This window comes from Alosa pseudoharengus, unplaced genomic scaffold (assembly GCF_046254945.1).
Source record: "Alosa pseudoharengus isolate Yale_2024_CS ecotype anadromous, Long Island Sound unplaced genomic scaffold, YU_APseudo_1.1 YU_APseudo_1.1_scf_12, whole genome shotgun sequence".
Classification (NCBI taxonomy): Eukaryota; Metazoa; Chordata; class Actinopteri; order Clupeiformes; family Clupeidae; genus Alosa; species Alosa pseudoharengus.
The window spans coordinates 16057480-16083054 of record NW_027468587.1 but is presented as its reverse complement, the minus strand read 5'-3'; the positions used below and the strand labels follow the sequence as shown (position 1 = coordinate 16083054).

General features: G+C 39.9%; 1 protein-coding gene across 1 annotated transcript; it reads left to right on the top strand.

Annotated features, from left to right (window-relative positions):
* The first annotated feature begins 475 nt into the window (after positions 1-475).
* ttk (ttk protein kinase) lies at positions 476-20601 on the top strand. Its single transcript, XM_076280261.1, has 25 exons — positions 476-562; positions 1108-1197; positions 1335-1557; positions 1671-1777; positions 1929-2057; positions 2151-2265; positions 11085-11169; positions 11327-11433; positions 11544-11628; positions 11723-11831; positions 11940-12162; positions 12254-12360; positions 12535-12678; positions 12818-12984; positions 13320-13459; positions 14431-14560; positions 14722-14808; positions 15270-15427; positions 16408-16559; positions 16670-16794; positions 17030-17107; positions 17274-17450; positions 17555-17651; positions 19030-19115; positions 20136-20601. The coding sequence occupies exons 2-25, from the start codon at positions 1110-1112 to the stop codon at positions 20220-20222; spliced, it is 3006 nt and encodes a 1001-aa protein (XP_076136376.1). The 5' UTR covers positions 476-562; positions 1108-1109; the 3' UTR covers positions 20223-20601.
* Positions 20602-25575: the final 4974 nt, after the last annotated feature.

The window sequence follows — 25575 nt, the reverse complement described above, 5'->3', positions numbered from 1 at the left end:
GGAAATGTGTTGCTGCAATTCTTAACTTTGGAGCATAAGGCTCTGAACATTGAATGTGTATTTGCGCTCAGAGGATGAGTTTCCCCCCTTTTTCTGTCAATGCATCTAGAGATGGTAGTTGACTTTTCTGCATTTCTTGTGGCCTGTGCTGGCCTAGCCTGGAAGCCAGCCGAATCTAGCCCCACCCACAACATTCTGACTAGAATCAGATTCTCTGCTAGAATTGAGTATGGCTACGTCAGGCTAGTGCTGGCCTTATGAACGCCTATTGTTATCTATTTAAGAAATAATCATGTTGTATCTTGCCGTGAATAGGAGACATTACAATTGAAGACATTTTATTACACGATTCTTCTGCATCGTCAGTGGTCTGCCAGACATTCAGCTGACCTTACCCACCGTCATCTCAGACGAGGCGGAGCACAGATACGAATTAGCCAATGAGATTGCGAAGTGAGTGGAAGTGGTGAATTTGAAAGTATTGCATGGTAAACAGACTTGGGTGTTTTTCACAACGTATCACGCGATACGATATAGGTATAAAACAACTTTCCACAAACAGGTAAGACTGTTGTTCCACATTTTAAATGCGCCTTTGGGCTTAAAATAACTTTACTTATGACAATAGCGAGCTAAATTTGATTGAAAAGAGTCATGTTTCGACGACAATTTAGCTTATCAGCTTAGTTAACGTTAAGCTAATGGACACGTAAAACACTGCTGAGCCTAGCACTAGCTAGCTAGGAGCTATGTACACAAATCGCTCATTTGTGTGTTTATGATGCTCTTCGTTGTTTCCGTTTAAGTAATATATAATGTAATGTAATATAACTGCTTAGATCCCATGATCAAGAAATATCCTGTGCTACGATGCTATCGATAGCCTGTTAGCACACCTTTGGGTGACGTTTGGGCACAAAAGGCCAGTGTGTCAGTACTAGTGTGTCTATCTTGCACTAGGGGATATCACCAGCAAATAGAGCAGTTTAAGTGAGCATTCTTGATTGTCGGGACTGGAGGACTTCGCTACTGCTGTCGTAGGTATTTGCTGCTGCATAATATCAACGTTTAGGTCAGCAATCCCACTGTTCAAATGTTTCATTACAGACATGGAGGAGGAAGAGCACACAGACAGAAAGCTGCAGATTGCCATGTTGTGCCAAAGGCTGCAAAAAATCAAAAGGAACATCAATGATGGTGAGTGCAGTTATTATATGTATCTATCTAATAGTATCTAATGATCATCAGATCATGCAACATAGGATGACATTGATTCAGGCATTTGTGTATTCACAACATGCAATAATTCCACCCACTCTGTGCCTCTCTTCCAGATGACACAGACAATATCAACAAAATCATAGGTTCAAACTCTCCAGCCTCGTGCCTTACCTACCTAGCAAACCTAGAGAAGAAGGGAGACCCGCACACTGATCATGTTCTTCTTCACAAACTGATGGATTGTTACACTCAAGTGTTCTCCAACATGCCACTTGGAAAATACTGCCAAAACCAGAGTTATGCACGGATGCTTGTCAGATTTGCAGAGCTGAAGGCGTAAGCTGATGTTTTTTAAAATGGCTTACCTATTTACACGACTTGCCATTTCCCCTCAAACTTGAAGTGTGAACATGCGTTTGTGCAATATACTTTTCTTACCTTTCCTCCAGAATTCAAGATGTCAGTGAGGCTCAGGATAACTTCAATGTTGCAATATCCCATTGCCAGGATTTTGCATTTGTCCACATTGCGTTTGCTCAGTTTGAACTGACTCAAGGTAAACCATCATAGAGACTCAGTATTATTCCTCTCAGACATTAATTTTGCATTTCTTACAGGTATTTAACATTTGTCACAACTATTTGTACCTTTCCTTACTACTTATTACTATTTTTATATTATGTTCACATAATCATATCTGTCTTCAGGCAATGTAAAGAAAAGCATGTGGATTCTTCAGAGAGCTTTTGAACTAGATGCCAAACCAACAGAACTTCTGCAAGCTGCAGTTCAGAACCTAAAATCTGGCAGAGGTCAACTGATTTCCCATGAGGACAGTATGTGTTTAATAAAATGATGAATATACGCTTCTACCAGCAGGATAATGTAATCTGTTATAACCACCTAGTACCTGTGTTGTTTTTTTCAAGCATCAACAGTTGGAAATGGGCAGGAATCTTTAAGAGCTGTCTCGGACTTATACAAAGACAATATGCAGTCAGATGAACATGGAGAATCACCACTTGCAAGCATTATTTCCTCAGGGTAAGAAATTGTTTGCAGTTACTTAGTTCAATTATTTAATTTGTTTGTTGTGATTGGCCTGCTGAGAAAGATACACCAGTGGTTATTAAGGGGTTTTTCACACTTGGTCCCTTTCAGCCTTTTAAACGAACTCAGATCGATGACTCAGCATTTTTTGTGCATATGTGAACACGCCAAACAAACTCAGACCCCTCTAACGCGAACTGAACTGAGACCAGCTCGGGAGGTAGTCTCGGCGCGGTTTGCTTTGAAATCCGCGGCACGGTTAAAAAAAAATTAAACAAAATCACCACACCAATTATGGGTTATGATAATTATTTCATCCTGATAATGAATGATGATGAAAATACATAACTAACCCAGAGCAACTACATAGCCCATAATCCAAAGCAGGTCTGAGACCCGCAGAGAAGGTATAGTGTGAACATGAAGAAAACTGAGACCCCATCAGAGCTGAAGTGCACCAGAAAGAGATCTGAGTCCTCTTTAAAATGAACTCACAATGTGAATACAAAAGTCCCTTTTGTTTTAGTCATCTTTCTGGTTGCCTTTTAGTGGATGTGTGAAAATTAGGGCTGGGACAACGCGTCGACGTAATCGATGACGTCGACGCAAAAAATACGTCGACGCAAAATATGAGCGTCGATTCGTCAAGCATAACGTGTGCTGCTAAATATTTTTACTTTTACACCTTCAGTGTTTTTCATACGTTGACTAATCGGTGGCTGGGCACCACGAAATCAAAACCGGCCACCACACATTGATGTTCTATGTTGTAGGCCTGCTATTTAAATTAAAGATAAGATAAAATAATTTCATTGAGCTGCACTTGCCACTTACTCACACAGTCTTTCCTCGCCCCGCCCGCTCTCTCGTAACGAGCCCGCTGCTCCTCCTCTGCATGTGCATTTAACAAAATAGTCACGATTGTTGAAGGATTGTTGTTGCCACATAGAAGCACTGCATAGAACACAGTGGGCTACATTGCTATTAAAAGCATCGTGACCATGCTGCGCAAATTTGTTCAAAACCGCTGCATTAAAGTTAAAGTAAACTCTGCTAAGGTCTTATCACAACATAGTACATTGAGGAGACTAAACGAAGTTAAGTTACAGTATGCAATCAAGCAGTAAGGGACCGTTCGTTATTTATAAACGGGGTCACCGGAGGAAAATAGGGGAGGGTCATGTCTTTTTATTCTTTGATGAGGGGAGGGTCACCTAACTTTTTTTTGTCTAGGAGGGAGGGTCACCCATCTTTTGTATTAATGAAAACAGCAAAAAATCAAAGTGGCTTGTTTGATTGTTGATTTCTGTCGCCATATAACGTTCTCTTTCGTTCCATAGCTCTGTCAACATTGAACAATGAAAATAAGGGAGATTTCCCGGGTTTCTCACGCAAAATTCGGAAAATGTCAACATTCGTCCCCATAACGTTGGAAGGGTTGGAGCAACAAAGTAGCCTACTTTATTCACGCAGCCTATATCCATTTGGTCAACTTTATCCAGCCTAGTAGAGCGGCTACAAGGCCAATTTGGCAAGAATCGTGCAAATTATGATACAAGCATGAAACTTGGTAGGTATGTGCTTATGACCAATACAATCAAATCTACCTGATTGGCCACTTGAAATGGTGGCCATTTTCCAAGATGGCTGCCAAAAAAGACTCCAGAAATTGATTTATTGCATAGAATTGACCTAGCAAATTATGATACAAGCATGAAATTCGACATGTATGTGCTTAAGACCAATACATTCAAATCTACCCGATTGGCCACTTGAAATGGCGGCCATTTTCCAAGATGGCCGCCAAAAAAGACCCCAGAAATTGATTTATTGCATAGAATTGACCTAGCAAATTATGATACAAGCACGAAACTCAACATGTATGTGCTCAAGAGCAATACAATGAAATCTACCTAATTGGACACTTGAAATGGTGGCCATTTTCCAAGATGGCTGCCAAAAAAGACCCTAGAAATTGATTTATTGCACAGAATTGTCAAAGCAAATTATGATGGACGCATGAAATTTGGCATGGATGTGATCAAGACCAATACAATCAAATCCATTTGATTTGCTACTTGAAATGCTGGCCATTTTCCAAGATGGCGTCCAAAAAGACCCGAGAAATTTGCAAATTTCAAATGTGCAAATTGCAAATGTAGTGTAAATAATTGTTCACTCTCCTTAAATATGTTTCCAAAGATGATGAAGTGACACAGATATTAAAAATGTTCCACAATGACAAATAAGCCACTTATGACACACAAATAGCATGGTGATAACATGCTAATAATGCCAGTTCTTAATGTCAATGGAGGGTGTTGCGTGATGCCACCCCCCACCCCCCCAAACAAATAAAATGGTTATGACATGCTAATAATACAATGACACTAATATGCTAATAATGGCAATTCATGGTTTTCTCGATGTTGCTGTTAAACAAAAGATGCGTGCACACCAGAAACAACCTCAGCTACCAAGTAGCCAAGGTCGTTGAAGAAGCTTTGTCATGAATTCGATTTTTTCGCTCTGGACGTGACATTGACATGTTTGATTTAGCTAATCACATAACGGCTCTGGCTTGTCAGCCTGGGACATTCGAAGATAAGAGCATTCCAATTGTTTTTTGCCGAACCGCTCATTACCATCATATTAGCTGACTTTTAATTGCTAAATCGCTTAATCACTCTGATCGCCCAGATTGGTTCGCTCCCGGCGAATTCACGTTGATCGCTTTATTCGCCGACCCTCCATAGACAAATAATGATTTCCGTCTTTCCGGTCGCATAGGTCGCTTTTGGTTTTACATGCAAATAACAGCGGTAACAGTTATTAACGACAAATAAGCCCCTTATAACACACTGATAACATGGTGATAACATACTAATAATGACAATTCTTAATGTCAATGGAGGGTGCGTGATGCAATACCATTGTGGTAATAATATGCTAATAACGGTGATTTATGATTTTCTCGATATGGGCGTTTAAAAACGCTAATAACGTGCTAATGGTACTAACGGTAATAATATGGTAATAATGTGCCGCAGGTTTGTTGGACAACTTTGCCTCCAATTGCAGCCAGCTGTCAGGAACTCACGCAAGTGCTTCCGTTTGGGGCTTTTGTGCACAGCACTATGTGGTTGCACATGTGAATAGTAGATGTAGAGCACTGTTACAGCGACTCAATTAATTCCAAAGGGTGAAATGTTGATGGTGTTTTCTTAAAAACACAATTGAAAAATTGCTCACATTTGCTGTGAAATGTACTGTTATTTTTCCATGCCAAGGGCGCGGGAAGGAGATAGATTTTTTAAATATTATATGTATTTTTAAATAATTACTAATTCGCTGTCTGACATTATTTATATTTTTGTATGTGAAATGATGAGTCAAATAGCAAAAAAGGGTTATGGATAGGTTTGAATATAGGCTACTAAAAATGAATAGTTATAGAGATCAACGTGAACGAGTCAGTTACTGTAAGAACCGTAGCTTGGTTTCATCTATGTGATAGCGATCAAGTGTGTAGGCCTACGGTTGATATAGGCCTACATATTCTATGCGATTTACACATTAAAAAAAAACATGGATAAGCTGAAAGAAACTTTAATTGTGTTTTACAGTTTTGCAAAAATAATTAATGCATAGCTAGTGAAATCATTTCACTATCCTAGTCGCTAAGATAGAAATTATTAGGACACATACTTGCTGTGGAGACGGCACTTTAGGCTATTCAGAAATTATATGCGAGATCATTGCAGCCTGATTATTAGCCTATATTTAAAGCCTAACATCTCTGCTGTGGTTTTGACGATCAGAAAAGTAATTGTCCTTAGCTATACTGAAATAGGCTAACGATGTCAAATGCGCTTCTGTGGGGTTAGGGTGGGCGCAGTGGACTCGGAGTGCTGTCGCGGAACATTGGAATTTGTGGCTGCCCAGGACTTTTCTAAAACTTCTCGCTATCACCCGCACACCGCACTAAAATGACGTATTTAGCAGTCAAAATCCTAAACATGTCCACAGGGGGGGGGGGGAATCGTCGGACATCCATTATTTTTGTTATTCAGCACCCCTGGTCAAAAATAGGTTCCCGCGCGCCTGTTCCATGCTGAGATACTTACTGCCATATTGTTCTTCTTGGCATCCAAGTTCTTTGCCTTGTTACAGTTACCAAAAAAATGATGCTGTTGCAAGCATCAAGCAAGCAAAACGATGATTTGAATACACTGGAAGGGCAAGGGGTAACAACAGGACAACACAGAGACAGCCAGAATGCAGGACTAATGTTATGATAGTATTACAGTAATATGGGATATTCTACGGGAAAATATTAAAACGGCAAGACAGCGGGGAAACGTTAAAATGATAAACCCGGAAAAAGTTGGCATGTTAGGTATTTTTCGGTCCCTGTGATTATTTGTGAAATTGTGCAAACGGCCTTTTCAAGTCATTTGAGAAGGAAGGAGTGTAGCAAGCTCCCAAATTGACGCTCGTCTGAGAAATTGAGTTTTGGATAATGTTCAGCTTCGGCAGCTTTACAATGACTGAGGAAGCCTAGAGACGAGTCCATAGCAACAAGTTCATGTGTTGAATTTGTTATTACCCAGTGTGCTTTGTTGAATGGTCTCAATGCTTTATTGTTTTATTTCATGTGAATACTTACTTGAGGAGTAACTTTTCAAGTAGGCTAATGCAGTTGCAGGAAGTGTGCATTTAGTTTCCATGCTTATTAGTCAGGGGGCCTATGTGGTTTCTGTGGGATTGAAATGTTAATTTTTGGAGAGTGGTTGGACTGTCTTTAGAGGTCATTGAACATGGAGAAAAAGTATGTCTCCATTTTATTTAACCTGTTTTAACCCTATTTTTGTGAAATTGTATATTTCACTATAATTAACACCATAAATTTCGCCTAAATCACTGGCTATGTTGAATAAAGTTCACAAAAAAGTTATTTTCTTATTTTCAACAGTATGATTGTATGTCAGTATTATGATTGTATGTCAAACAATTAGAGATAAGATCAATAACCAATCAGTTTCACCAAATACACATACTCCATTGCTGAAAGATAGCAAAATCACAGATTCACAGATGAGACCTCAAACAACATTTTATTCATTTATATATACACAACATATTAGATCTCACTTCCACTCCACAATTTCCTCATCAAAATCTACAACTAGTCTACTAAACCCTATTTGTACTCACCTTCTTAAGACTGGTCTCCCCTTCCTGGATAATGTTTTGCTCTAGATTATAAATAATTCTATCAGGGCATGTACCACAGTCGTTTAAGACATCTGTTATTAAGCCCTCCCTCAAAAAACCTAGCCTTGTATCGATACTGGTCCTCCTGGACCTCAGCGCTGCCTTTGACACCATAGACTATGACATACTACTTAGGCTTGAAAATTTGATAGGCATCAAAGACTCAGCACTCGCTTGGTTTAGATCATGCCTTCCTAACCGTCAACAATTTGTACAGGTCCATAATAAACCATCTACCCAGATTATGGTAAAATGTGGAGTGCCTCAAGGCTCAGTACTGGGGCCCCTGTTGTTTAGTAGATGATACATAACTATACCTCTCTATAAAACCTGATGAATTAACCCCGTTAGCCAAACTTGACACATGTATAAGAGATATAAAGACATGGATGACGAATAATTTCCTGCTTTTGAACTCAGATAAAACAGAAGTCATGGTTTTAGGTTTTAAAAAGATGAGGGATATCCTATCCACATCACAGGCTTCATATAGTGATCTTCCACTGACCTCATCCACAAGTGTTAAAAACCTGGGATTTATAATTGACCAGGACCTAGCACTAAGTAATCACATAAAACAGATCACCAAAACTTAATTTTACCATTTAAGGAACATTTCAAAGATAAGGAAGTCCTTATCCTTACCAGATGCCGAGAAATTAATGTTTTGTCATCTCAAGGATAGACTATTGCAATGTTATTGCAATGCTATTATGCTGGCTGTAATAATACCTGTCTAAAGAGCTTACAGCTTATTTAAAAGGCAGCTGCTCACACAAAAAAAAATATGAACATATTTCCCCCATCCTAGCATCTTTACACTGGCTACCTGTTAAAAGTCACTGACTTCAAAATATTACTTATAGTTCTTGGTTGGTTGCCTGCATTGATAGAGGACACCTCATGAAGACACTCTTTTGTCTGCTTCTGACAGAAGAAGCACTTATCTATGCTGGCAGCAGCTGCTGCTGAACAAGTGTACAAAGTCCCTAGATGGACTTGATGCAGTTGCAGGTGTTGCTGCCGGTTCAGAAGATGGTCTACCACGTCTTTTCTGAAGACACTCAGTCCTGCCTGCTTCACATGATTTCTAGTAGCGAATCTTAGCATGCTGCAGATGCTCACTGTTACAGGTGGATTTGTAGCAGTTCCTGTGCCAAACTGCTTTGTTCTGTTGTAAAATAACTGCACTGTAACAATGTAATCGTTGGCTGATCTGTGATCCCCATCTCCATACTCTCTCATGGACAAAAACAAGAAATTTGGCATATGTCTCAAGTGATGGGTCATTCACCAGTCCACACATATCTGCCACTGGATACATAGCCCAAAATCTGTTTCTTTTAGAATATGTGTGCCATCACCTGACAAACAGAAAGACACACCTCAGAATATAACCTAACTAGACTGTGCCACCATGAACTATGAAAATGTGCTTGCTCAAATGTAGAAGGCTAGAAGGTCACTAATATCACCAACCATGAAGAACAGAGCACTATGTGCTTCAGGTTATTCGATATTCTAAATTCTATCACTGCCAGCTATCATCAGCCAACTGTCACTGGTAGTCAGGGATGGATTACTGCACGGGCCTACCGGGCCCAAGCCCAGGGGCCCAAGGAGTCAGGGGGCCCAAGCCATTGCATGGAATCATTGCCTCAATATCAACACATCATTTCAACACATAGGCTATGAATCTGATTGAATAAAAGTATTGGCCATCCCCAAAATGCACCAGAATACAGGAAATCACATCAAATAAATGTAAAAAAATGTCCCCTGCAACAATTAGACCCTTAATACATCTGGGCCCAGGGGCCTGAAAGTTCATAATCCGTCCATGCTGGTAGTGTCTCTCTTTCTCTTTCTCTCTCTTACACACACACACACACACACACACACACACACACCTGTCTGTCTATCTGATCCTTTACCCTTTTTTTTCTTCACACTTACATAGGCTACGGAAGGCCTTACAGACTTCAGCTGGTACTATGTAAAAGTCTATTAAACTTGATTTAACAGAGATCTCTGCACTTTGTGCTCTGAATGGGTGTAGACAAGAACTGACAGAGCAGGCTAGGCCTACACTCAAGCACACTAATAGGCATGAATTGATAGTATTGATATTGAAGTATTCTTTTTTTAAGCAGACAATTTCTAGAATTTTAGGCACAATTTCTTGTTAAATAGATCAATCATCAGCCTAAAAATGTTTTATAATGTTGTATTGTTTATGTGGCCCACTTTTGCACACTACCTTGTAGAATATCTTTGCTTTTTGGCACCAAACCCTATGCTATAATACCAGCAATGTGAGGTTTATGGACAAAACACCAAATTTGATGTTTTCTGAATTTGACCTTTGATTTGGGTCCTTCAAAACCATCAAAAAAAATGGAGACATGTTTTTTTTTACTCTCAAGAACCCCTAGAACAAAGATATAACACTCCAAAAATTAACATGCGAATCCCACAGGCCCCCAAATTAGACACATAGGCCCCCCTACTATATTGTGTTTCCACAACAATGTTAGTGAGTAAATCTACTGAAATGGCCACCATCTTGGTGAAGTGTGATGTGTAAGATCAGAAAGCAGAGGTTGGTTTTCGAGCGGTAGCATGTTGATGTGTTTTCATAGCGCGTATAGCGTGGGCGAAAGACATCGACAATTGGCTGGGGAGGGTCATGTCATTTTTGAAAATGCTGCTGAAGGGTCGTTGAAAATTATATAGCAGGCAGGGGAGGGTCATGTAACTTTTGATCGAGGCACTCTAAATCCCTCCGGTGATCCCGTTTATAAATAACGAACGGTCCCTAACCTTATCTCAAAGCTAACGTTAGAATACTGTTTGGATGTCAAGTTTAGCATGCTTACTTGCAGCTGCTTGTATTACTCATGCAGGGCTCATTTTATTGACTCTGTTTGCAAAATCCAGATGGAAATGGAAAAGTGTTTTCCAAGACTCAAAAGTGCTTGTCCAAAGGAGAAGTACAAACTGTTATTTGAACTACGTTATGAATTGCATCCACACATGATTCCCACAAGAACGTCTTAAAATGACTAACTGAAACTTTATTGAATGCTACCTCTGACTAAGAATACATTACTTTGCACTTGTAGTTACTTGCACTTCAGTCTTTTATTTTGGAATCTTAAGAGCAATAAACATATATTGCAATGTTAAATAATTCATGTTTTTTTCATTCAGATATGTAAATAAACATGTATAAGTTGCTATTAGTGAATTAATGGGGAGATAATCGAATCAAATCGAAATCGAATCTGACTGAAAAAATGAATCGTTAGATTAATCGATGCATCGAAAAAATAATCGCTAGATTAATCGTTTAAAAAATAATCGTTTATCCCAGCCCTAGTGAAAATACCCTAAGTGTAGTATCTCAACAGTTCTGTTCTTGGCACTGTTTGTCATAGCAACCATTCAACCCAGTGGTAAAAATAAGCCTACAATTCATTCACATCTGTGTTAGACTCTTCTCAGAATTCTAATGTCTGCTCTTCATCCCATAGGACTGACCAGAGAAACAGCTCTGTTGACAACCAAATACCCTTTTGGAGGTCTAGTGCACAACGCAAGAAGTTAACTGGCTTTATGGTACAACTCTAATCTTTTTCACTATCCTCTTATTTAAAAGTATTAACCCACTTAATTGGGAAATGAAGATTTTTGTCCAGGGCAGGCCATCATTTCCATTAAGTTAAGTCTAAGGCATCATGTTCTATCCTTGTGTTATGTTTTACTTGTTCCCCAGCCTGGGAGAGTTCCCATGGTTCCTCTCTCTATCCCAGAGGATGATAGTAATGATATGGGACACATAAATAAGAGTGAGGTGCCTCATCCCAGTGGAAATTTATCCAGGTAGTTTTTCCTTATCAACTATCATGCAGTAATACCTTCCTCATGTTAGTATGGCTATTTTGTAACACAAATGTTTGTGGTTTGTTGCTTGTCTATGATACGTCTGGTAGGCAAACGTCTGGTTCTCGGGTAAACCCTATGTTGTCATTCTCACAAAGCAAGAAGAACAGCTGGGATGGAGAACTCAACCTGAAGGTATGACTTGCTGCTTCTCCATTAAATGTAGTCTACTTGTACTGATTTCTTTCAGAAGAGATTTCTTTTAATAACTGTACTGTATTGTGTCCAGCCTCCAATGATTAGCCCAGAGGCTCGTCCGTGGGAGGATGTTGGCCCTGTGGACTCCACAACCACACTGTTACATCGCCCAGAAAAGAAAGAGATCGCCCAAATAGAAGGTACCATATTTATAATTTTTCTGTTCTGCGACTTGTTTGTCGCTGCTTGTATGCATTCCTATGTCTGTCGCGTTTATTAGCTGTAACCACGGTAACCATTCTCCTTAGATACCACTGAGCGCATCAACCGGGTCATCGACTCAAACTCGCCTGAGTCATGTTGGACGTACCTGTCAGGCCTGGAGAGGGCTGGGGACCCACGGTCCGATTCGGCCCTGCTGGCGCGGCTACTGGACTGTTACTCTAGAGTGTTTGCCAAACTTCCCTTGAGCAAGCACAGCAAAAATGAGAGCTACGCCAGGTTGCTGGTCAGATTTGCAGAGCTGAAGGGGTAAATTGTTCCTTGGGATTGTTTGCATGGTGTAAAGTTTTAATTGTGGAATCGGTGGAATCAGTGATAAAGTTGATATGAACTTTTATAGGATTGAGGACCCAGATGATGCTCAGGACAACTTCATTATTGCCAGGTCCAACAGCAGAGGCTTTGCCTTTGTCCATGTTGCACATGCTCAGTTTGAGCTCTCACAAGGTAGAACATGTTGCCAGCTCTTACTGTCATAGTACTACATATGCTAAATTAGTGTGTGCCTGTTTGTTGTTTTTATCTGTAGATAGAATGACATAAATATTTTTACTTTTCAGTTACAACAGTTAATGTAATGTATGTTTACCTGATATTTTATGTTTATCATATTAACCCTAGGCAATATGAGGAAAAGCACTTTAATACTACAGAAAGCTCTTGGGTTGAAAGCCAAACCTATTGAAATGCTGGAGATGGCGATGAAAAGTTTAAAAGCTGGGAACACAGTGCTTCTCTCCACTGAGGATAAGGAGAACATTGCAGGTTTGTGCAATATTCAGATTAGTGTGTGTGCATGTGTGTGTGTGTGTGCGTGTTTCCTCCATGCGTTTTTTCAATATTCGTATGCTCATTAATTATTGCTACATCAATCAAGTTCTCAAATGACACATTTTTAATGCAGAGCCACCAGCCCCGAGCTTGCTTGCCTCTCAGAAAGATGGACATGACAAGAAGGAAGAAAGTCTCCCACAGCTGCCGTCCAGCCAGGCACCCCAGAAGCCTCTGATGAAGGAGCCTTCCTCAGAGTGGAGGGTTCCCGCTCGAATTAACAAATACGTTTCTCCTGAGGTACTTGAAACTCACTGGTAAAAATAATGATTCATTAGTTACCTCTCGTGTTGTTGACATAATTTCAACAGGACTGGGACAAGATAAGATGTTCATGATAACTAGATTTATGTTTTCTGTGGTAGTCCATACTCAAACAACCAGTTTCCTGTACATGGGTTAAGTCTAGTCCTTGACTAAATGCTCTTTTCCAGTGGAGTTATTTAATTAAATGTTTCTTTTAGACTGGGACTAGGCTTAATGTATGTATGGGAAACCGACCTGAGGGTTGAACTAGGGTTGCAGTGTTATGTATTACATTTTAACTCAGCTGGCGCCTTGTTTTTGTTGTCCAGGAGAAGAAGTACCCCACAGAGCCCATGCGTACCCCACGGCTGCTGGACTCTCTACCCATGCCCCCTGCCCAGATCCCCTCCCGACTCAACCCGGCCATCTCCTGCCAGACGCCCAACTGCAAAGACCTGCCCCCAAACAGGTGATGTACTGTTATCAGACCTGCCCGGTATCTTGAGATTTTTCATATGGGAAAATAACATGGGGTTTTGAATAATCACACCTGTTAAACTCTCGCGGGAAGAAGAAATCGGAAATGCAGATGTTTTGCACACTTTTATCCTCTGCCTTCTAGTGGATACTGTATTCTTCGGTAGGTTAAGACGGCACACTTTGATTTTTGCTACCCCAGAGCTAACTTGCAATGCAACTTTCCATAGGTAGTTAGCTTTAGTTAACACCCGGATATCCTTATATGGTAGCCTAGTTGACACTAGACCCTTCTCAGTTGAAACTGAGAGTGGGTCTGGGGAAGGTTCATTCACAGCCCATTTCCAGACCGAAAACCAATCAGAGAAACGAAAGAGATGACTTATGCAGAGCGACAGCAACACACATTGCAACCTTTCTTTTTTTTGTACATTTTCACACATTCCAACATAAGGGAGCGGTACGGGAAACTTTCTTCTAACTCCCTGCGTAAAACCGATGCAATAGTAGCTTCAAACAAGCACTATTCCTCGGCAGCAGCCATCTTTGATGTTTAAAAAAAAACCTGCTTCAACCAACGCAACGTCGGTGCTGTATCATCATCGTATAAAGCCCGCCTACGGTTGTGATTGGTGCCTGGATTTAGGAAAATTGGAAATGGGCTTGAATGGGCTCTTCGCCAGACGGACTTGCAGAGAAAATCCTAAATTTGCCGGAAGTTCGTCTGGGTTTCTCAGGCTACTTATAAGGGCAAAGATGGCAGCTTTGGTTCCTTTTTATAGGCAAACTTCAGAGGTCTATTCAGGTTGCGGGGTAATGACATGTGATGCACGACCAAATAGAAAATGCTAATAAGCTAAATCTTATATGATTTGACATAAGATTGTTGGAAACATCTGTAAAACCCTTTTACTGCACTGATGATCTAAACCCATGCTCTCATTCTCTTTTGTGGTGCCATAGCTTTGTGACGCCGGTCATGAAACAGAGACTGCTGGTTGTGCCTCCCACAATACAGAGCGTCAGCCAGAGCCAGGCCCCCTTTCCTGAGACCCCTCAGAACCAGGTCTCACATGTCCAGCAGACACCACAGGTAGACAACGCTATGTCTGATGTCCAAATGTCCAGAGTTTTGGCTGGAGTACCCATTGCATTTTGCTCTGTGCATAAGTTTATTCGTTAGTTGTTTTTATGCCACAGCGACTGTTAGTCGTGTTGTTGATGTGGCTCATGTCTAATGTCCTACTTCTCCAGGGAACGGTCTTCTCAAATGAGTCCATCACAATCAAAGGCCAGCAGTTCTTCATTTTGAAAATGATTGGTCGTGGAGGATCTAGCAAGGTGAGCACTGAACACTGTATCTTCAGTTCTGTTTAGTCATGATTACTGTCTGGCTGTACAATGTCTGCAATGTCTATTAAAGGTGCCATGTGTAATGTCTGCCAAAAAATCAATTCATATTCCACATTCCATAAAAGATGGGGCAGTATACCTCCAGAAAGTGAGTTGGTCTACCCTAGAGTAACAACCAAGACACGTGTATTGCAGTTTGGCTGGCGGTTATGTTGCCCGCATACCGCCTCCCATGGCCGAAACTGGTATTATGACACCTGTCGGGCTGTGGCTAGTAATTTAGCATGCTAATTCAGGTTGATATCTCTGCAGCACTATACCTTGTCATTTTTTTAATGACACCATCGCCCTTATTTCTTTTCATTCTTTTGATGTGTGTAGCTCATGTTTTGGATATTTTTACCTCAATTCTTACACATGGCACCATGGAACTGTGGGTTATTTTTCAGGTGTATCAAGTGTTGGATAAGAAAAAGCAGCTTTACGCCATTAAGTTTGTGAACCTGGAGGAGGCAGACGCTCAGACAGTGGAGAGCTACAAGAACGAGATTGAGCACCTCAACCACCTTCAGCAGTACAGCGACCAGATCATTAAGCTGTATGACTAGTAAGTGTGTGTGTCAGGCTTGGAAGCCTGTAGAGTGGACCTCATTCTCACTTTGATTTTGTGGCAAGCCATGGTATTGCTGCAGAAATTCCTAAACATAAATGTAACTCTAATCCTACAAAATGAATTTTGTCAAATTCAGTGAATTGCTTGTCATAGTCCTAGTTCTTTGCTTAAAAAATACCGAAACTGTAGGTAGAATGGCGAAATCCATAGACTGCCGTGCTGAAATATTAATCTTATTTGTATTCTTGCTGAGATTTTGTCTCCCAGCAAGTTTATGTTATGTTAGCAAGTGAACTTTCCCACAACATCCCACAAAGTACTGCTTGCTGGCGAAGTGCTGATTTCAAAACGTTACTGACAAATAGACACCTCAAACGGATAACCCCTTCATTGTAACCAAAATATGTCTGATTTTATTTGCAAAGCTGTCTGATTTTATTGGCAAAGAATTAGCATGTTGCTACTCCCCAAAGTAGGGTGCTTGAAGCAGCCAGCTATCAACACACAGGGCAAGTCGACCAATCACAGTCCTTGCGGTCTGTTTCGCCTCAGTTCTTTGGAGTACGTGTCAGACTCAGGCAACGGCGAAGGGCTTGGAGGGGGTACACGGCGACTCGCAGGGCTACGCCGTCGATTAGACGCAGAAGCATGAAACAGCCTTTAGTCCTGGTGCTGTAAACTGCAAACAAAGTGGCTTTGCCAGAGCTATAAACAATTCCAGCCAATAAGCAGTTGCTTTACAGTCAAGGAAGGAGAAGGGGTGTGAATTCGATTGGCTGTTGAACTCAAATATTATCAACCTTATGCCTTAATTCTGGACTGCATCTATTAGCAATGTCCAGATCATGGGTTTTAATTTTGAGGCTGCACAAAATGAAAAAAAAAATGTCACTGAAATAGACGTCCATTGTTCTGAGGAGGAACATCTTGGTGAGGGCTGCTGTGTTTACTTCCCTGGCTCCCTCTGCTTGCAGTGAGATCACAAACAACTACATCTATATGCTGATGGAGTGCGGGAACCTTGACCTCAACACCTGGCTGCGCAAGCGCAAGGTCGTTGACCCCCTGGAGAGGAAGTTCTACTGGAGGAACATGCTGGAAGCCGTCCAGACCATCCACAAACATGGTGACTTGACTTGAGCTACAACCAAGTGCTTCCATTGCTGAGACAGTGATGCCTTGACCATTTTTGGACTGCAATGATTCTATTATTAATATAAATTTTGTTGTCTGTAGGAATCGTCCACAGTGATCTGAAGCCAGCCAACTTTGTAATTGTGAATGCTTCGTTGAAACTAATTGACTTTGGCATCGCCAATCACATTCAGCCAGACATGACAAGCATCGTGAAAGACTCACAGGTATGTTTGCGTGAGTGTGTGAATGTGACTATCATGAAAGACTCACAGCTATGTTTGCGTGAGTGTGTGAATGTGACTGTATCATGAAAGACTCACAGGTATACTTGTGTATCTGTGTGAATGTGACTGTATCTTGAAAGGTATGTGTGCGTGAGTGTGACTGTATTGTCTGGTGCAGTGACTGTGAGCCAGGTCAGGCCATACTGTACTCACACATTCTGTTGCTGTTTCTTAGGTAGGGACTTTGAATTACATGCCGCCAGAGGCCATTAGAGACACTTCATCCAAGCCTGGGAAGCAGGGAACTTCAAAGGTAGAAATTACTTTAACTTTCTTGACAACATTAAAATGCTTATATCAGAATGATTGACTTGTTTTTAAGGGGTTACTGCTGTGCTGTTTTGTAACCCAGGATTAAAGTGTGTGTGTGTGTGTGTGTGTGTGTGTGTGTGTGTGTGTGTGATTGCTTTAATCCTCAGATTAGTCCTAAAGGTGATGTGTGGTCACTGGGATGCATCCTGTATTGCATGACCTATGGGAAGACACCATTCCAGAGCATCACTAATCAGTTCACAAAGTTACATGCCATCATTGATCCCAACCATGAGATTGATTTCCCTGACATTGCAGAGAAGGATCTGTTGGATGTCCTTAAGGTCAGTGCTATGTTAGGTTGCTGTGCCTTGAATCATATTTTTTCTGCTTGTGAGAATGAGCTGTTTTGGGGGCTCTTATTTATTACGATTAATTGGCATTGCAGAGGTGTTTGGTGCGTAGTCCAAAGGAGCGGATCTCGATTGCACAGCTGTTGGAACACTCCTACCTACAGCTTCGACCACAACAAGCTCCTGAACCTGGTACAACATACTTGCATATGGCTTTATACAGTACTCAGGACTTAAAGTTCTCAGGCATTATTCAGGAATTCAATTTTTAAAAAATAGATAGATATACAACCCCACTTCTATTGGGACGTTGTGTAAAATATAAATGAAAGGCTAGTTGTTGAAATGGAAAAAATCTATTGTTTGCTTGGAAAATACATTCATTTAAAATTTGATGCCTCAAAAAAATTGGGATAGGGGCATACCTACCACTGTGTTGCTTCACCTCTTGTTTTAAAGGAGAAATTCTGTTTTTTTTTTTTTTTTTTTTTCGTACCAACAGTACTCAGTGACCTTGAGAAACGGAGATTTGTGTGAAAATTCTCCAGATTTCTCATTTAACAACAGTCTGTAAATGTCTGGGAAATGAAGAGACCAGTTGTGGGAGATTTGAGAATGAAATATCGTCCCATTCTTGCCCGATATAGGATTTCAGCAGCTCAACAGTCTAAGGTCTTCGTTGTGTTTTTTGTTCCACGATGCACCCAGTGTGACAGATCTGGACTGCAGACAGGCCATAGCAGCACCTGGACCCTTCTACTATGAAGCCATACTGTTTTAGTATGTGCAGAATGTAGTTTGCCATTGTTTTCCTGAAATATTCTAGGCCTTCCTTGAAAAAAGACGTTGTCTGAATAGCAGCATATGTTGCTCAAAACCTGTATATACCATACCATCATAGATGCCGGCTTTTGAACTGTGCACTCATAAAAAGTTGGATGGTTCCCTCATCCCTGTAGCCCAGAGGATGCAGGGTCCATGATTTCCAAAATAAATTAGAAGTGTGCTGTGTGTAAGTAAGTTTTCCACTTTGTCTCAGTCCATCTTAAATGAGCTCGGGCCCAGATAAGACAGCGACATTTCGGGATCAGGTCGAAATGTGGTGTCCTATTTGCATGATAACCAGCATTTTAACCAACATTTGTGGATGGAGCATTAAACTGCGTTCATAGACAATGGTCATCAGAAGTTTTCCTGAGCCCATACACTATTTTCTTTACAAAAAAAAGGGTCTGTTTTTAATTCAGTGCCATGAGGTCCCCAAAGATCTTGTGTTTTCTCTAGCCGTTACACAACTATTTCAACCTTTCTTTGAGTGTCGGCATCAAATTTAAAATGAGTGTGTATTTTTCATGAAATACTAAACTTTATCAGTTTCAACATTTGCTATTTTTGTAACTGAATATAGGTTTACGAGATTACGAGACTTTTTTTGGTAACAGGGTTGTATATAATGGTTTTGAATGGTTTTGCACTAATTTTCCTTACTTTAAACTCTGAGTACTGAACCCACCATAATCTCCATCAAGGAGTGACTTCATTTTCTGCTTACATTTCACTCCTTATTCAGAGAAGCCTTGCAGTGATGACCTGAAGAGAATCCTCAATGAGCTGGCTGCCTTACAGTCCCCTAACAGCATTGCAAGAGCTGCAAGTGTAAGTGGATGGCTCTTTTGGGAATTAATTGATTTAAGGTCAAAGAGGATGACCTTGAGGGCTCTATTATGATGGTCAAAAGCACGGTGCAAAGCGTATTCTCATCACGACGCAAAGCGTATTCCTATTATGCACTCGAGTTTTTCGCCATGCCCGTCTCTTTTATTGAGAAATGCGCACAGGATGTGGCAATTAATGACCTAAGGTGGGGTCTAGTGCATTATCTAAAAATCGTTATCGTACACTATCTAAAAAGCATTACGCCACTTTCCAAGACAGACCTGGTCTGTAGCGAGAGGCGCATAGAAAGCACACTGAGATTTGATTTAGGAAAATAATATTTTTAAACGAAAAGTTCACAGCTCAACTTCCATGTATGATCAAAGGAACAGGGCAATTTTCATTTTTAAAATTTAAAATAAATTAAATAAATAAAAAAATACATAAATAAACTCTGCCTTATCATCTCAGGGACAGTCTATATTTATTGAATATATACACTTATGTGATTATTGGGTCAAATTAAACGACTTAGGGGTCTGCAAAAGTAAGGGACAAGCATTTCCACCTTTTATCTAGAATGACCCAAATCATGATGTTAATGTGTTGTGCTACGTGGGACTATGGGCTTTCTATATGAGCATCCATAGACAGAAATCATCCAAGTAGTCACATTCAGCAAAATGAGAAGAGTTCACAGTCTGCCGAGACATTTGAATTTGAGGAGAAACACTGTATTTAAAAACTAGCATCATCAAAGTGTCGCTTTCTGGGTTTTCCTGTAAGGCCCATCAAATGACACTGTATGTGCCCCACCTACAGGAAATGTTTGGTTTTAAATTACTGGTGCATGAAAACCAGATTTCCCACCCAGATTTAGCCAACATGTAATGATGGCTAACTCCATGAGAAACTAGTGTCCAAATGACTGGTGGTGTTTTTCTTTATTTTTGTTTGTTTCACAGGCATATGTTTCTGTATCTGAGGTAAACATGTTCAAATGTGCTCCTTCCTCTACAGAACTTGGCAAAAATGTGCAACAGTGGGAAGAAATTGGATGTTGCAGAGTGTGTCAAAAAATCTAGCCAGGCCTCTTGGAAAATATGAGCAAATGGGCGAGGTTCAAGCCACCATTCGCCAGCCACCTCAGGATTACAACAAATCTGCATCCTGGCATAATTTCCCACATGGACTTATTGGGCCAAATTAGATTGACTGGGTATGAGACATATTGATTGGAACCCATGTCATGGGTTGTCCAGCTGGTTTCCACTCTAGTCTGTCACCATTCTCTTCTACTGGCAAACCAGACTGAGCCCTAAATTCTTCAGCAACAACTTAAACAAGCCACTAACCTAGTTTATGTGACCATATGTTTATCTTATTTTTTTTATAGCCACTTCAGCACCTTCTCATTAGTGGTGTTTAAAAATGTTATGTTGTATACTTTGAAAGCAGACCAATAAACTAACCTTTCACTGTTGAACGGCCTGATTTCTATTCAAATACATGCGCTCTTGTAATTGGTGTGCTTGCTTAAAGGAACATGCCAACATTTTGGGAAATTAGCTTCTGTGCGTGCAATAACTCAGTCTAAAGCACTCACGTTAGCATAGCTTAGCATAGTTCATTAAGGTGGGCAGTTCCAACTAGTCTATACTGTAGCATACAAAAGTGATAAAAGAATTCCAACATTTTCTCATTTACATGTTGCAATAGCCTCCAGAGTCTCAGTTTTAGGAAAGCCATTTAGAATAGAGATTATACAGCTAGCCAGCACCAGGAATACAGATCATGTAAACCCAATCCATGCCAAATAGGTCTCTGTTCAGAAGATCAGGCTGTCTGCCGAAAGACCTGCCCCAATAGGCGGCATTGGACCATTAAACCATACAATGACCCAAAACATACAGCTAAACAAGGCAAGTAATGGTTAACCGAGAACAATACCAACATTTTAGAGTGGCCCAGCCATAGTCCAGACTAGCCTGGGTGCCATTCCAGACCTCAATCCATCAAAAAAGTGAGCACAAGGCCAGAGGGATGGCAAATAATTGCTCTTAACTCAAAATCATTGTGGAGACATGGAGAGGCTTGGTAGGTATTATAAGAACCATTTTGAGAGGTGTGAATGCAAATAAAGATGTTTCCACTGATTATTTAAAAAGGGTATGAATAATTTTGGACACACCATTTTTCATAAAAATGTAAAAAAAAAGATGAAAATGCTTCTTTTTTTGATTCCATGTTTCTACCAGATTGTCTTACAACCTTTTGACATGTGGTAGTGTCATTTTCAGTCAGAACAAACATATCGATAAATAGAATATCAACATTTAATCAATATTTGCCAGGGGTATGAATAATTTTGAATAATTGAATAATTTTATCTAGCAGTGCCGCCCCTGTGTGTGTGTGTATGTCATTTTGTGCATCATAATACTTGAAGAGATCATGTTGGCATATGCCTCTGAGGAAATGTCTCCGAAATGGGTGTTTCAACAAGACAACGACCCCAAACACACAAGTAAGAGCAAAATCTTGGCCCATACATAAAGGATTGAGGTAATGGAGTGGCCAGCTCATTACCGTGACCTCAACCCCATTGAAAACTATCTGGGGTGAAAAATGCAGTTTCTGAAGCAAAACCCCAAAATTCCCAGGAACTGTTTGTTCATTCTGGGCAGAAATACCTGTTTATAGGTGCCAGAAGTTGGTTGACTTTGTGCAATGCAGATGTGCAGTATATATCAAAATGAATGGTTTTGCAACTAAATATTAGAGTTAAGTGAAGTTATATCTTGAAAGAATTCTTCAGTTTATGTCAACTGTTTGAGATTGAAGAGAAAAATGTCAACGCTGCTATTTATTCAAACAGACTAATATTCTTTTTCTTTGCCTCCTGTAAGAAAACATGTTAATTTCATAAATAATTTAATTTGGAATGAAATGTTGAATGTTTCCATTCAATTTAAAATATGTCTTTAACACAATGCTATTTATTTGAACACAACTGTATCTGGACCTGAGTAACAATAATCTGGGAGATTCAGGAGTGGAGCTGCTTAGATCATCCAAACTGTAGGCTGAAGAAACTGAAGTAAGTCTGCCCATCTTTGTGTGTGTACAGCATCCTCCACATCCTCTAATGTAGAGCATCCCCAGGATCCTCAGTGGAATGCACTTCAGTGAGGTACTGCCAGTGCAACCAGTAGTTGTGTGTGGGTGTGTTTGTCTCTGAGCATCTCAAAGCTGTGCAGCTGATGGACACCCACTGTTGCACATGCACAAGGTGTTACCATATCATCCACTTCATCACCAAATGGGTTGGAAGAATCTTTACACAATTTGGCAGAGTTTGTGTGTAACTGAAATTTGTAATCTATATATGATACCAGGCCCGGATCTAGACGGCTCCGATTGGGGAGAGGGGGGGGCAAATAGAAATTTTGGGTGTCAAGTCTTGTGCTTGATGTTCAGGATTCTATATTAATGTAGAAAGAGGTGCGCACATCTAAATGTGATGTCAGGTGTTTAATTAGTATAAGTATGGGCTGCTAGGTACCTGTCTTATGTCTGAGGAAGGGCAGTGTGTCCCGAAACAATACAATATTTGGATGAGTACTTTTCGTCTTTCACGTACAGCAATGGCTCAAGAGTTTTCTTGGCAAATCTCTAATCAGGTTTCTTCACTTAACTGAAATCATCTCCACAAAATAAAGTTGATCACCCCAAAAAATGTCTTATTGGCTTAGTCTAGGGTTCAGTTGTTTTGGTTTCAGTATTGTTCACATGATCACATTGAACACACATAAGCCTATTCAAAAGGGCAAAATTAGAAGGAAGCCGAGCAAATGTTACGCACCCAAGTAAAAAATTTAAAATTTCTGAACTTCCTAATTTGCTTTGGCCACAATATCTGAACTTATTTTCCTATAACAATTATGGTTATGGTTGTAATTTATTCATCCACTATTGTAGAAAGAAAACATAAACATATCACTCCATCTGTTCATGAATTTATATGGGACATTTGGGCTCTGTATCCATTGCTCAAATAGCTTCAGGCAATCCAACTGAAATATCAGAAGAAAGTTTATCCACGCAATAGGAGTACTCATTGGGTTCTATATAGGTCCACTTGCCTTGTGAAGAGCCGTGTAATAATTCAAAATAACATTTGATAAATGAACCTTACATTTTTCAGTCGCCATAGGTGTGTAGATTTGAACAAAATCTAGTTTGGTTCTTACCGGGCCTTTTACTGTCTGAAATATTCAATTTTGTTTACCACGCTCGGAGTTTAGTGCTGGGCTGGTGGGTGCCAGATTTTTATTTTTAAAGGCCAGTTATTTCATGGATCCTGGATAGGCCTACTATGCATCCTGATAAAGGAATTAAAATAGCCCCACATCATCACCCTTCACCATACTGTACCTAGAGATTGGCATGGTTTTATTTCAGTTAGCCTATTAGCTGGTTTGATTGATGCTGTTGGCCTTTATGGGAATTTAACATACTCTAGGGGTGCCAATACTTATGACCCCTGTATTTTAAGGAAGAACATTCATTTATTTATGATACATTATTCATTCACAAAGACAATTGGGGTCCTTTTAAGGCTGGATATTTACTATTTTTTTTACTTAAGGCATTAAGATCAATTTCCAAAAGATGATTTTATATTCCTCTTTTTAGTCAACTTTAGTAGAGGTGCCAATAATTCTAATTTGTAGAGGTGCCAATATTTCTGTAGCTGCTTCCTCTACATTTTGATACCTACCAGGAAAAAATAATAATAATTTAAAATATATATATATATTTGACTTATTTAACCAGGGAAAAGAGCACATTGAGATTGTTATCTTTTTTCAAGAGGGCCCTGACCAAGAAGGCAACACACAGAAAGACAAAAGATATTGAGACAGCAGTAACAACAAAGATAAAAACAAATTGACTACAAAATAAAACTTAATAGATGAAGAGCTCCAGTTTTAAGTGTTTTTGCAGCTTGAGCGTAAATTGTACCCAGTCTTCTTACTAGTTTTTAAAAGTGCAGACATATAAGAAGGAAGCTGACCAATAATCGCATTGTACACAAGAATCAACCAGTGCATTTCTCTTCGTATATAAAGAGAAGGCCAACCAACCATTTCATACAGTACACAGTGATGAATGGAGTAATTTGCACAAGTTATAAATCTCAGTGCTGAGTGATATAGGCTACAGAGTCTAGTGATTGCAATACTGTCTTTGAGGTATGTCTATAAAACATTATTATTATAAAATAGGCAAAAAAGTGGATTCAAATGACTGCTGGCTGCCTCTGACAGGAGTTCAAACACGCATGGATTACGGTACATGGATTTGTGTAGTAAGGCTGCATTTGACTAATAAATATGCTACCACTGTCCCTTCATTAATGTATACAAATAAAGATGTGAAAAGATGTGGGGTTTTTTGCATAGTGTCTGTACTTCGGTGTTAACTTTAATTCTCAAAAACATGAAAGAAGTCTCATTATTCAGTGTGGACCTTAATAACTCAATCGACACAACACAATAAACATTGCTAAATGAATGATCAAAACCACAATTACCCATATTGTAAATGGTAGGCTATTATTTGAATGAAATCCCCTTACAAACGTGAACAGACACAATAAAGACACAGTGTTGTCTTTTACATTTATTTCATTGAGTCCTTTCTAATATGTTTATTTTTTTTCAGTCCACAGTTTCATAGTCACTAGGGTTAGGCCTAGCCATTTTTGTTGAATGGCTCTTAATGCTATAACGTCTGACCCGTGTGTCCGATTTAAAAAAAAAAAAAAAGGAGGTGCGTGAGGAATCTTTGAATTAAATCCCCCCTAACGGGGTGTAGACTATACCCTCATTAGACTTTCTCTGGGTTTACCTGATCGGCACACTTTGCAGTTTCTCGGAAGTAGAATCTAGTTGCAATTGAAATTTTTGGTCGCTAGAGGGCCCTCTTGTTCTTGGCCTCTGATTTTAATTTCCATTCATCTCACCTTGAGATTTTCATTTGAGGATGTCAGGTAAGACGTTGGACAGATAAACAAGTTAAACAACATGTAGATTTAGACATTTAATATTCGATTGGTGTAGTCTTCTCCTCCTCTGACTTTTCAAACTACGCCTACTTTTCCTTGAATTTTCCGCTAACTACAGAGGCAAAAACGTACATGTTTCGGATATGAAGTGTTCGGTAAAATAAAAGTCCTGTCACACGATCAACTTCAGTTTTCCCTGTAAAAGAAAGTACTGCTAATAATTTATGTTAATTCACTTTTGAGGTGGTGTGTTCGTTGTATGAGGAATCAAAAACAGACGAATTAATAGGCTATGTGACAAGGAACAACCAACACACTTCGAACTTTTATTTTGATTGGCCTCTGCCAGTGCCCAGAAAAAGTCTTGGTCCATCACCAGTGTGCCTC

Bases quoted from the DNA above. Each gene is read 5' to 3' on its own strand.
- ttk (XM_076280261.1), top strand. From the start codon at position 1,110: ATGGAGGAGGAAGAGCACACAGACAGAAAGCTGCAGATTGCCATGTTG. The intron at 1,778-1,928 runs GTAAACCATCAT...ATCTGTCTTCAG, and splicing joins TCAGTTTGAACTGACTCAAG to GCAATGTAAAGAAAAGCATG. The intron at 2,266-11,084 runs GTAAGAAATTGT...TTCATCCCATAG, and splicing joins GCAAGCATTATTTCCTCAGG to GACTGACCAGAGAAACAGCT.